The sequence below is a fragment of the Medicago truncatula genome, chromosome 8 (genome assembly GCF_003473485.1).
Source record: "Medicago truncatula cultivar Jemalong A17 chromosome 8, MtrunA17r5.0-ANR, whole genome shotgun sequence".
Classification (NCBI taxonomy): Eukaryota; Viridiplantae; Streptophyta; class Magnoliopsida; order Fabales; family Fabaceae; genus Medicago; species Medicago truncatula.
Genome location: NC_053049.1, coordinates 36598288 through 36612571, shown reverse-complemented (window position 1 = coordinate 36612571; position 14284 = coordinate 36598288). Strand labels below are relative to the sequence as shown.

The window sequence follows — 14284 nt, the reverse complement described above, 5'->3', positions numbered from 1 at the left end:
AATTTGAGCAAATTTAGGTTTACCCCCCTTGTAATTTGAGCAAATTTCGGTTTACCCTCCTGTTAATTTGAGCAAATTTTGGTTTACCCCCTGCCATATGTTCGATTTTGTACAGTCAAAATTCATGAAGGTCTAAAACCAAAAATCTTCAAATTACAAGGACGAAATCTAAAAAAAATATTTTACAGGAGATAAAACCGGAAATGACCTATATTACAGGGGGTAAAACACTATTAACCCTAAATTATAAAATGAAACTCTTAATTTACTAATGAAATATATATGGATGGAATGACAGGTCACAAACCAAACTTAAATCTTAAATTTTTTAATATACCAGACTTAACTTAGTTCGGTCTAACATATTCCCACACTTAGATAGATAGACTACATTCAGAATCCTTGTCCAAAGTAAAAAAAAAAAAAAAAAAAAAAAAAGTTTATGAATGTCAATTTTACATGAGCTTTTTTAATTTAACTAGCTTCTTAATAAACTTTTGTGTATATTTTCAGAATTGGTAGTTAGTCTCTCACAATGCAAGGTGCCAAATCAAAACTAGAATATGACCGCAGAGAACTTTAAATTGTTTACGTACCCTCCACATTTAGGGTGACACTTGCCTTCTCTGAGTTCATATGTATTGCAAAAAGAAGAAAGAATAAAACATATTGTCAGATAATCTAGTTTCAACATTCTTATAGCATCAATATATTTCATCTATATTGTTAACAACGTTGTTGTACATACATATATGTACTGAGAGGAATTAATGCGTATTTATTTTTCCTTGTACATATGATTCTATACACAAGATTACTTTTTTACTTTTGGGGATAAAAATGTTGTAAGAGAATGTGTATCTTTTCCCTCCTCATGCCATCTGGGATTCTGAATAGTTCATATCTATCATGTTGATTCTATAAACATCTGGAACAAAACACCGTGTCAATTATATATACATGCATACTGATTGTGATCAATAGATAGAGTCGTGGCCTAGCTAGCTAGTCACATTAAAATCTAAATCATGAATATAATTATTGAGAAATGTAACGGGGCATCTATTTCTATCTATCTCTCTATATAGACACATATATGCACATTTCAACCATTAATCACATTTCAAATTTAATCGTAGTCCTAGTTTTTTAATGAGTGAAACTCTACTTTCTTTTTAAGTTTTCTTTCTCTTCACTCATCGGATGGATGGTTTTAGATCGTTGTCGTTGTTGACTTAGGATCACCCCTCTTTATCTTTTTTTTCTCCTTTCTTTCATCTAAATAAGTGGTTTCACATATATCAATTCTTTTCTTTTCTGTTGTGTTTTTATTTGTGATTTTGTTTTGAATGAATTAATATCATTTTTTTCTTAATAAAAAAAGTAAAATAATAATCACCATTTCAATATTCCTACGTACACAACAATCAAACTGCATCAGATTAGTGATTCCAAAAAAAAAACCAAGAAAAAAAAAGAAAACATTATGACAAAGATTTACATACATATTTTTTTTTTTGCCAAGACAACTTTTTTCCCATATCATGTAACAAAGTTTTTGAGGTAGTTAGTTATTTACAACTAACTTCAATGGTATCAAGCTATATGGTTTGATTTGGTTGGAGAGCGCGAGTATATTTGGATCAAGTATATAGTGGTGTGACATATTTAAAATTTATAGAAAGATTGTTGGTGTTCAAGTCAAAGTGGTAATCCCACATCAACTATGAATAGATTCAATATTTTTGGATATATACGAGGGGTGATCTATATTATTAATATATACCTTAAGACTTTAGGTCAAAATGTGGTGTCTTGATATCTTATTGGTCATAAATCAATAACTCGTTGTTGATCATGAAACTCCTTTTATCTTCCAAAAAATTTGTCCGTTTTAAAAGATTTTACATAATTATTCTCTAGTTCTTAACAAATGACAACAATTGTAACTTTTTTTCTTATAATTTTGAAGTATTTCACGTCAAAATTCTTGTGTTGTAATCACAACCCAATCTAACTACCGGCAACCACCACCACCACCACCACCAATTATCACAACCCACTTCTCCGACCATCGCCAATGAACGATGCCCATTACTCTCATCATTGCCAATTAACAACCACTTCGACTACCGTCGTCAACTACCAACCACCACTCTAACCACCTCTGAATGCAAATTTTAGACCACCACTCCGGTCAGGGACGGATCTATGTAGCCCACACAGTGGGCATGTGCCTGCACTATATTTTGAGGAATTTTTTTTCGTGAGTTCTATAACATGATATATGTTAACATTTTGACCAACATGACTCTTAAAAAAAACATTTTGACCAACATGACCCACACTCATCACACAGTATAAACTCTACAAATTGCTTATCCAACATAAAAAAGTCTATTCAAAGAAAGAAAACAAGGTTAAATAATTGAGGAATATAACTTTTTGTTTCTCTTAAATTTTCTCTATTGACGGTAATCCTATTTTAAGGTGTGTGAGACTTTGAATGTGAGTTTCTTCCCGACATTTTTATTTGCAATGTTGCAAGAGTCTAATTCCTTCTACTATACTCCACTACTTTGGCTAGAGTAATGATATTAAAAATGAGAAAACCATTTAATATGTCAAATACGATAAATTATAGGAACACAATTATGGTGTATTTTTATACATTTAAAAATAAAATAGTGTGTTAAATTTATATAGTGCCCCCACTATTCAAAATTTCTGGATCCATCCCTGACTCTGGCCTGAGCTCCAATCACCGCTATGACAACCACATGTCGACGTCGTCTTTGGCAACCACCACTCTCACCATTGCCAATTGAGTAGAAATGAAAACCAGAACCGACCAAAATAAACATCCCATTATTTAATTTGTTTTAAGTTAATTAATTATTTCCTAATTATCAGTCATTTTTTGTTTTTGTTTATAAAAAAACAAAAAACAGCTATGTGAGAACCCAAAACTGATTTTTGTTGTCTGTAATGTTTTTAGAGTAATGTTAACATGTGTTTGTCCATCAATTTGCTATATTTAGCATAATAGGATATGAAAAAACATACCAAAATTAGAAGGTGACTCTAAAAATATATGTCAAATACTCTACTTTTCCAGTATCTCACCCCACTCCACTACTTGTATAAATCCCCATCTCTTTCTCTCCATTAATTCCACCTACCACTACTTTGCCACTTCCTTACTTTTATTTTTGCTTGCTACTTGCTACCTATAGTATAGGCTAGTATTCACTTCCCATTCCTATATACATTCTTTATTTGTAACCTCAGGCCAAATCTTTATTCTTTCATTCCCTCCTTCCATAGTTTTGCTATTTGTAACCACTATTTAGGTGGAGGTGCACGATGAGAAACATGGCAAGCTCACGAGGTAATATTGCAGCCATAGTTGGCGTCGGCCCTAATCTCGGCCTCTCCATCGCTCGCAAGTTTGCTCATGAAGGTTACACCGTCGCCATCCTCGCCCGTGACTTAGGTATGAATGTATTTTCTTCTATTATATGTTAATCCTATAACATACTTTTTGGATAAACACGTTACTATTATAGTTGACTCAACTTTCTCTTATAAATTACACAGTTGTATCTGCTTAAACATAATAATACAAAATATTACTATTATTCATGTTTGATTTAGCTGAAAGGATATATGTGATGTGATGCAGGGAGGTTATCAAGATTTGCGGATGAAATAGCAAGGGAAGAAAAGGCACAAGTGTTTGCTATAAGAATTGATTGTTCAGATTCAAGAAGTGTAAGAGAAGCATTTGAAGGTGTACTTTCACTTGGATTTGTTGAAGTTCTTGTTTATAATGCTAATTATGAGTCACCTCTTCAATCCAAACCAACTCCTTTTCAACATCTCCCAATCCAAACTTTCCAAACTTCCCTAGCTGTTTCATCCCTCGGTGCCTTCAACTGCGCTCAACAGGTAGTTCGTCTACTCTGCGATCCAACATATCAAATGTTTCTATGAAGCTAAATAATGATTATGAATTAGGTGCTGCCGGGAATGGTTGAAAGAGGAAAGGGAACAATTCTATTCACTGGTTGCTCTGCTTCTTTAAATGGCATTGCTGGATACTCTGAACTATGTATGTAAATACTATACAATTATATATATTTTTTTCATTTTATTTATTGGATTGATTATGTTTATTTAATTTAATTCAAGTTAAATTAAATTAGCTTATAAGAGAACATTGCATTGCATATGGTGTATGCATGAGACAGGCTGTGGGAAATTCGCTTTGAGAGCACTATCACAATGCCTTGCTAGAGAATTTCAGCCTCAAGGAGTGCATGTAGCTCATATTATTATCGATGGTTTTATTGGCCCACCAAGGTGCGTTTCGTTTGTTTATTTGTTCCTAGATCTTCTTTCCCTTTTCTTTTCCTTTCATTCATATTCATTGGGATCTTGATTTCACCTCCTTGCATATATTTTATTCCATTATATTTCCTACTCTAATTCCACTATAACTAATCTACATCTATGAAGCACAAACACTCTTTAGATTAGACGTATACGTGTCCGACACCATACCGACACATATAATTACACTTAATTATGTGATTTTATTAAATTATTAGCGATGTTGGCTGTCGGTGTTCGTGTCGTGTCCGATTTCCGTGTCCATATCCGTGTTTCATATATCTACATACACACAAGATTTAAGGATCATATATATGTAAATTCGATTTAAAATTTGCATATATTGTTAAGAGTTCTACATGGAACGAGATAAAACGTCAATTTTTAAATAACAAATCAATTTTGTAAGAATTAAGTTAAATCTATCCCAAATTTTTAAAATGGTATCAATGTCTATCTCTGTCACCCTACTTGTTATCAGATTACCTCTATCCGACTAGTTTACCAAGGCAATCATTATTTTACATGTAGGTTTTATAAAGGAGAATTAGGTTTTAACCTATTGTGTAAATGACTTGTTATGTTATGGGGTGCAGAGGATCATCGGCAACAACGACGTCGTCACGAGGAGGAGGAAGTGGTGGTGAGAGTGTTATGGACCCGGATGCATTGGCTCAAACATATTGGCATATACACGTTCAGGACCGGAATGCATGGACCCAAGAAATGGATGTTCGTTCATCGAACTTCTAGTAGCAACTAGCAACAACTACTTTGTCTAATCTTCCCCACCAATCCGTAATTTGTGTCGCTACATTATTTTCATGCCTCTCTTTTGCCGTCAATCATGTCGTTGTTGATGTCAGAGCATGAACCATGAATTAATTCATGATTGGCTAGTGTGCTATACTCTTTGTGATTTTGTGTGTACAAAAATTAATTACACGTTACTATTATTGTTTTTCTCAAGTAATTATTGTTATCATTATAGAAAGGAAAAAAAAAACATGATCCATTTAAGCATCTTGATGCTTAGAACTTGTGTTGTTTATTGGGTCTACTATTACAATAGATAATATTGTTGTTTGTAAGAGAAGAGTGTATTGAATTTTCCATGTTGCATCAAAATAATTCCTATGAACAGTTTCTTACATAAGTTAAATGCATCCAAACTATTTATGATTAGTGACTAATTTGTTTGTTAATGGGACAAGTTGTTGCTGATCATGGGAGTGGGGTCTTAAGGGACCAACATATAGGAAAAGTTAAGAGGATCAAAGGTTGGGAAGGGGACATGATTGCATGGATAAAAGCTAGAATTCGTGTCCTCATTTTGGACATAGAAAACTATGTGTACTTGGTTGAATTGAATCTCCAATATTGTTTGAGTTCGAGTGTCGACGTTCTTTGAATATTTTCTTGAGGGATTTTTTTTTTTTTAATGTCTTTTAGCCTTTGTTTGAAAGTTTATAGAGGCCAAGAGAGAAAAGACCTTTGAGGATAGAGAAATGTTTATCTGAGTACATCCCATATGAATAATGTTGGGGCATATAGATTAGAAAATTACATAATTAGAAAGGGTACCACAATTTATGCAGCCACTAGACTACCAGACCAAAAAAAAAAAAAAAAAGGTGCCACAGGAACTTCATACAATTATTAAAAAATTTGATAACAGCCTACCGTGGGTAAAAATGAAAGGTCCATGCTTGGACCCCTTTTAAAAGGGTGCATAAATGAACAATCAAAGTAGATGGAAATGTTACGAAGTTCACAATCACAAAAAAAAAAAAAAAAAAAAAAAACGTCTTCAACACAAGCAGAAAGAATAATCGAAAATCATATTATTGATGAAACCACTTCTAGATATCTGAGTGGTTGAGTGCTCTATTGATAAAAATCATATGAAAAATCTTTACTTTTAGATTTGATTTATGGTCAAAATAAATTTGTTACCATGTCCAAAGCTGTAGGAGTTAAGCAATCCTGATTATCAAACACTACAACGTTATGATGTTTCCAAATTAACTAAATCATATGAAAACATTCATATACTTGTTTTTTCCCTTGAGAAACCAAACATATGAATTGAACTGCATGACAATAAATTAGTTGTCATTGCACAACTAATTCGTAACATGGATAAGACATCCACCAATAATTTTGCAAAAACTGAACAATTAAAGCACAAACGTTTGGTTGTTTCATTCAGATTAAAACCAGCCACACAAGAAAGCGATGTTAAATTTTGCACCCCTCTTCGAAATAAGTTATTTTTAGTGGAAAAACGACTTATTTAATAATCTTCAAGCAAACAGTAAAATCTTCAAAAGAAACCAAATTATTTCAAATGACTACAGTGTATATATAAAGGGAAATCTGCTAAACCTTCAAAATTTGACATCAACTTCTAAGCTTCTTTAACAACATACATACCATAAGGATTAAGATCTCAATTCCAAGTATCTTTCATATTATCGTGCAAATAAATGTTATACAAAAAAACCATACACCTTACATAATATCCTTCATGCATAAACTAATTTTTTGTGGTTCTTGATATGACATTTTAATTATTTTTAACTAATTTTGTAAACATACAATATTTTATTGTAACTAAATACATAGAAAATAAGCAGAAATTGTAATTATTAAAAAATTAAAATTAAATTAAATTGTTTTTTGGATAAAATGTGACTGGATTATAGAAGCTCTCATATAATATATATAACACAAGATAGTTAAATTATTCTTCTCTAAAAAAAAAGTTAAATTATTCAATTTTCAACAAAAACATTACAATAAAAATTGAAAAAGCTAGTCAGAAATAGTGTCTGGTTAGAATAATAAAGAAACTCAAACTTGAGAAAACTATAAATTTCACTCAAAAATGAAATAATGAGGAAATTGGACAAGTATTGATAACAGTATGTACACGTGGTTCATAGTTTTACAAGCATCCATGTTTCATAGATTTGATCAAAATTTCTAATATGAAGGAACTCAAAAAGTACATTGAGAGAGGACTTGAAAAGGTTTTGAAGCGCTTTGAATAAATTTTCAAATCATTCCCATTTCTTCATAACATTCTAAAATCAAATAAAATATTAGTTATAAATGTATTCTCATTTCATCCCTTTGAAAAATATTTCAATTAATTAAGGTGAATGAGTTTCCTTCATTAATCTCTTTCCCCTACAAAGTCTTATCCTCTCATTTTCTCTAAACTCCCAAACAATGTTTTGAGAGATTTGAGGGAAGGGCTTTGATGGAATGGGAGGAACGGAAAAGAGAGATAAGCATCTCATCTTCTACGAGAGAATATTTTTGTAGAGAATAAAAAGATAAAAATGAATAATATATTTTTAATATATAGTAATATAAAAGAATTTTATGAATTATTTTAACCTTAAAAGTTATCCTTCAATACAATTTATTTTTTAGTTTTCTCATATTAGAAGAGTTTTGTATTATGAGGAAGATTAAATCTCATACTTAAGGAGAAAGTCTTGTGTGGCCACAAAGCTTAAGCATGTTAGGAACATGCACAAAAAGAAAAAAGGTAGAAGAAGAAAGAATTAAATGACATATTAAGAGTTTTGTATTATGAAGAAAAATAAATCATCTAAAAAGTATCTTTCACGCAAAAATTAAATAACATATCATTTAGGAACACAAAAAAAAAAAAAAAAAAGGCAGACATACAAAGAATTGAATGACCTAAAATTTTAATATAGTAATTTTTTTGTCCAAATAATTTCGATTTTGGATCGTGACCTTCATCAAGTTAGAGAACTATCATTCATTCCTTCTCTCCCCTTTATCTCCCTCCTTCCTTTTTTTTTTTCTTCAAAATCTTTCACTCTTATATGTTATGCAGCAAATGTCAGTTAGAAGTCGCACATCGGTTAGAAAAGTGGAGGTTGAACACTTTATAAGAGAGAGGATCCATAAACTTATTGTCCTGAGGTTATATTATAGATAAAAATGTAGTAGAGTCGAGGTTGCTCTTACCTAATATGAGTGGTCCCTCAGGCTCCCCTCATGAACCAATGATGGTATCAGAGTCGAGGTTTGACAAGGGTTCAACTGTTTGACCGACTCCTTGTGTCGTAAGTCTTCCTGACTAGGTGTTTAGGCCACAGGTTCATTATGAGGGAAGCAACAACGGTGGTGAAAATACAAGTGCAAGTGTGTGTGGGTGAAAAAGCTTTCGCTTAAGGGGTAAGCATGATGAAGTGATGGACTTGCATTTGATGGAGAGATTGTTTTGTAACAAGTGTGAGTTAGAAGTCTCATATCTATTAGAAAAGTGGATGTTGAACATTATATAAGAGAGATAACACATAAATTCATTGTCTTAAAGTTTTGAATAAAAACGTGTTGTCTATCTCACTTATGTATTTGCTCTTATCTAGCATCAGTGGTGTTTCGAGCTCCTCTCTTACCTAATATGAATCATCCTTCGAACTCCCCTCTTAACTGATCTGAACGTAATAAACTCTCAACCATAGCCTTAATCTTGTCATGTCATGGCATTTATTCGGCGTTAGGCATTTCAAAAAGAAAAAGAAAAAAGCATAGAAAAGTAAATTGGAGAAAGGTTTATGGGGTCAAAAAGCAACCAATGAATGAGATCAAGTTGGTGAAATTTATTGGAGTAGCCGTAATATACATGTTGTTAGGGCATTGCAGCTGTGCAGTGACAGCTACTTGGAATAAGTTCGTGACGAGGAAGGGGGTTCCACAATCCACAAATCCTATCAAATGGTGGGTGCCAATTGGTCTGTTGCATGATTGGTGCTTTTGTTTATTTATAGTTCATACAACCATATGATGATTGGTTATGTTATTCAAACATATCATTTCAAGCTTAACTGTAGTGGTCCCTTAGGGTTGTATCTCAAAAGTTTAATTATAGTAACGTGTCCTGCTTCTCTAATGACAAATTCTCATTAATGTTGTTGTTGGTTTGTGTATGTGTACTAAGAGAAAGATGAGTGTACCCTCTTATGTCATGGTTGATGTAATATTTGTGGTGGGAAAATCACAATCATTTGAGCGTGCCCTAAAATTAACTTCAAATAACTAGAGAGTATAGCCAATGTTTGTTTTCAAGGTTGAATTTGTGATGAAAATTTTATTTTATTGAGAAAATTTTCTTTTAGTATCTTGGATTTCTTCCCATTCTTGTTACGAGGTTATTGGAGATATAGCTATAGCTTATTAGTATAACTAGCTTGTATAGTATAGTATAGTTAATAGAGAATAAGTTAGTTATGTAACTAACTAACTACCTACCTATATCTCAAACTAATAGAGGTTAAAGCCAAACCAAATGATCGATATGCATCACTGACTTGAAGTTTTTATTTTTAACAGCAAAATAAGATTTTTTTTTTTTTTTTTTTTTTTTTTTTTTAATATTGGAGAGAGCTAACTTGAAGTATTTGAATTTTTATGTGAGAGAAGACATTTCTATAAAGTAATTTGTTGAATTTGAATCCTCACATGTGTGGGAAAAAAAATGAGAGGATTATGTAAATGATCTCAACATTACAAGTGGAATCCAATACATTTTTTAATAAAGAAAGGAATATGCTAGTTATAGCGACAAAAAACCTCACAATGTTTTCCCAAGCAATACTTTACATAACATCTATTCTTGACCTATAGCCATGACGGCATGACCTCCCATGATTTCGGGTAAGGAAACAATTTAATTGGTTATAAGCTTTTCGTGAACCGCTCGAGATGAATTTTGTCGGGATGAATAGCAATGTAGAAATCATCAACATAAACCTCATGTTTTTTTGCACATATGAGATGATCCAAATCCACAATCCATATATATGTTTCTTTTTGCCCTTATACTTCATAAGTTTGACTTTTCACTCTACAAAATATTAATCAATCTCCTCAAGGAACTTATTGGATGCACAGTATTTTTGTTCCGTCAAACCAAATCCTTTATTTCAAAATAATAAAGTGTTGCTTAAAAAAGGAATGGCTGAGATTCTAAACCCTTCTCTTTCCTTTTCCTTTCCGCTCTTAAAAGTCATGCAATGGTTTCTTTATGCGGTTGCTGAACTGTTGAAAGCTAGCATGCACTCCCAAGTGGATACGATATATGTAGAAGGACCATTTTCAAGCCCTAGAAAGATGGTCCCATTAGTACAAGAATGGAAAGAATTCAAAGCACCTATATATATAGGGCTTCCCCTACCTAGTGTGTTGCTTCTTTTGCTTACCATTTTCAGCTTGAATCCTTTTCTTGGGATTATCTCGTGTCTTGTTCTTATCTTCTCTTCTCTAAAGGGGAAAGAAACACAATGACATGGAAAAACAAAAGTTGAAAATGAGCACTTTTTTCTCATAATTTATCTTCCCTTGGAGAAAACCTAATTTTGTGTTTTAACTTTCTTTTAGTGGTCCTTAGGACAATAAGAATCAAGAAGCCAAGTAAAACTTAACAATATTTTCCATTTTTTATTCTAATGCTAGAATCTATTACTTATGGATCCCACCATTGTAGAATTCAATTTGTGCTCTTCTTTTCTCTCCACCTTTTATGCCTTTGTCAAGGTTCTTCCTATAGGACCATATGTCTCCACCCTGTCTTTCACACCATCCTTCTCCAATGATGTGAAAAATAATAACACACTCTTATTATTCTCAAAAACAACCTAAGAAAAATATGTAGAATTGTTAGGACATGATGGGAGCATTAGAGATTACTGCATTGAATAAGCAATCACCTAACAGAGACGGATCCAAAAAATTTGACTTGCAGGAGCCAAATCATATACATATTTCTATAAAAAAATATAAAAGTGACAAAATAAAAATCATCATTATCATTATGCAAAATGTAAAAAATTGAAGATCGCTTAACATCATAAGCTAAACAATATACTTTCTAATTTTCACCAACATTTTTAAAAGATCACTAATTAATTTTATCTTCGCTAGAAAATTGTTTACTAGAAGGGATATATGTGATATGATTTTAAAGTTGATTATTGAACCCGATAAACTCAAAAGAAACTATCATACTATAGGTGTGGTCATGTGGAGAAATTGATTATTTTTCTATTGCATCCACGCTAATTTCTAAGCACCTTATTTCTCATTTTGTCAAAGATGTGGAATCCATGATGAAGTTGTGCTTCACTGTCTTAGGGATTGTGCTTCATCGAAGGAAGTTTGGCCGCAAATATGTAGTTTTAACCGTTCATATTTCTTCAGATTCACAGCCTTGAAAATATGGTTACAAACTATGTCTAAAGGACTTTTTGGTAAAATTTTTGCAATAGCTGTTTGGTAGATCTAACGCTTTATAAATAATCATAGTCTTGGTGAAAAGCAATGGAAAATCCAAAATGTCATTCATTTTATAGACATTATGTGTACTGACCTAACTTCTGTTAATATTCACTCTTATGAGCACCACATTAATTTAATAGTCACATAGTTAAGTGGGACCACACCTCAAGATGGATGTGTTGAGTTGAAGATTGATGGAAGTTGTGGTACTTCTGGTGACATTGATTTTGGCGGTTTACTTCGTAACAACAAGAGAGTTTGAACCATGCTATAATTTGTGTTGCAAACGATTATTTATTGTCAGCAAGAGGAGTGCAAGCGTCAAACGCTCAAACCGTCGTACACTACTACAAAATTGGGAAAATATAGCGCCTCATAAATAGCGCTTTTAACACTAAAGCGCTATAAATTAAAACAAGGAGGTCTTAGCTAGCGCTTTTTCAAAAAAGTGCCATTTATTCTTTTAAGTTTATATAGCGCTTTGTATTGAAAGAGTTGGTATAGGTTAAATAAAAATAGTAAATAATTTAAGAAAAAAAAAGGATAAATTTTATATGGCGCTTTTGATTGAAAGCGCTATAAATAATACAACCTTAAATAGCGCTTAATAAGCGCTACTGAAAGCTTTTGAAAGATAGCGCTTATAGCTTAAAAAAAGCGCTATTTATGCAAATACAAGCATTAACATTATAACCTTCAAATCCCTTGTTCGATTCCCTCTGCTGATTTTTTTTTTGTTTTTTTTTTAAATGAGAAACACTTTGAACTAATGGTCCCTTGTTCGATCCCTGCAGAACACATATTTCAGATTTGTTTTCAATTTTTATGAAAAATCAATTGTTACATCAAAACACACATTTTTTTAATTTTTTTTCTTCATATATATCACTTAAAATATTATTTACACGCAAAATTTTCCAAAAAAGATATCCCATGTTTTTTGTATGAAACCAACCGGTTTTTTTTTATAAACAACTTAATTAAGAAAAAAACATACACACTTATCATAAAATTGCTTATACAATAGCTATTTCTACAACACTATAAAATAGGGTTAATTAAATTTTTAGTCCTTATAAATATTCATAGGTTTGTTTTTAGTCCCAACAAAATAAAATCACACTTTTTAGTCCCTATAAAATTTTCCATCAGCATTTTTAGTCCTTATAAAATTTTCCATCAGCACTTTTAGTCCCTGTCAAAAATTTCCCTCAAGGCTTAAATATGCTTTTCATCCCTGTAATTATAGGCCGTTTGATTTTTCAATCCCTGAACTTACTAATCCTTCCATTTTGCCCCTGTAATTACTAATCATTTGAAAGTTCGTCCCTCTTCCCGAATAATCACTGCCACATCATCAAATTAGCAAAATGGCATGGGAATTGACAAAAATACCCCTGGCTTATTTTTAAAATTCTGAAAATTGTTTTTATAAATTAAAAAATTTGAAAATAATTTTAAAAAATAAAAAAATTCTAAAAATATTTTGAAAATAATTTTTTCGAAAAAAAATGAAATAATTTTTCACATAATTTTAAAAAATATATAATCAGATTTTTTCGAAATTAATATTCTGATTTTTTAAAAAATCTTTAAAAAAAAATCAGATTTTTTAATAATTTTCGAAATTATATATTCTGATTTAAAAAAATATATATAATTTTCCATTTTTTTTTCATATTTCAAAAAATATATTTTTTAAAATTATATAATCGTAAATTTTTTCGAAATTATTATTATGATTTTTAAAAAAATCAGATTTTTTAATAATTTTCGAAATTATATATTCAGATTTTAAAAAAATTATATAATTTTATATTTTTTTCATATTTCAAAAAATTAAATTTTTTTAATTTTTTAAAATTATTTTCAGATTTTTAAATTTTTAAAATTAAGCCAGGGGTATTTTTGTCAATTCCCATGCCATTTTGCTAATTTGATGACGTGGCAGTGATTAACCGGGAAGAGGGACGAACTTTCAAATGATTAACTTTTACAGGGGCAAAATAGGAGGATTAGTAAGCTCAGGGATGAAAAATCAAACGGCCTATAATTGCAGGGATGAAAAGCATATTTAAGCCTTTCCCTCAACAATTTTGGTCCCTAAAATGCTTAAGAAAAATGTCACATAGACTAAAAAGTGAGATTTTATTTTGTAGGGACTAAAAATAAAACTGTAAATATTTATATGGACTAAAAACTTAATTAACCCTATAAAATAAAGTCAAACTACTTTCATATAAGTTATGAGTTGTTTTCGTAAGTTATCATAGAGAGCTAATAAAATTGGCTAAAAATAAGGCTAAAATATGGTTTTGGTCCTTGCTAATAAAATCATTAATTTTAAGGTTAAAAATTCATATATAAATGGATCAAAAGGACAAAATTGAAATTAAATAAAGATAAAGGACCAAACTGTTACCTAAAATAAAGTTAAGGGACTAAAAGTGTAATTTTATCATAAATTAAACATTATAATGAACAAATAGTTAGATTAAATACTAGTTAGTGAGATATATAAGTCGTAATCAAAAATAAATAATGAGCATCACATACTAATTTT

At 31.1% G+C, this 14284-nt stretch overlaps 1 protein-coding gene across 1 annotated transcript; it reads left to right on the top strand.

Moving 5' to 3' along the window:
- Positions 1–3061: 3061 nt before the first annotated feature.
- On the top strand, positions 3062–5580 carry LOC11406748 (very-long-chain 3-oxoacyl-CoA reductase). Its single transcript, XM_003629542.3, has 5 exons — positions 3062–3496; positions 3686–3951; positions 4021–4114; positions 4254–4365; positions 4992–5580. Exons 1-5 carry the CDS (start codon positions 3367–3369, stop codon positions 5146–5148), a joined length of 759 nt encoding a protein of 252 aa, XP_003629590.2. The 5' UTR covers positions 3062–3366; the 3' UTR covers positions 5149–5580.
- The last annotated feature ends 8704 nt before the right edge of the window (positions 5581–14284 follow it).

Coding starts and splice junctions, on each gene's coding strand:
- LOC11406748 (XM_003629542.3), top strand. CDS start 3,367: ATGAGAAACATGGCAAGCTCACGAGGTAATATTGCAGCCATAGTTGGC. Junction 4,115..4,253: donor TGCTGGATACTCTGAACTAT/GTATGTAAATAC, acceptor TGCATGAGACAG/GCTGTGGGAAATTCGCTTTG. Junction 4,366..4,991: donor GGTTTTATTGGCCCACCAAG/GTGCGTTTCGTT, acceptor TATGGGGTGCAG/AGGATCATCGGCAACAACGA.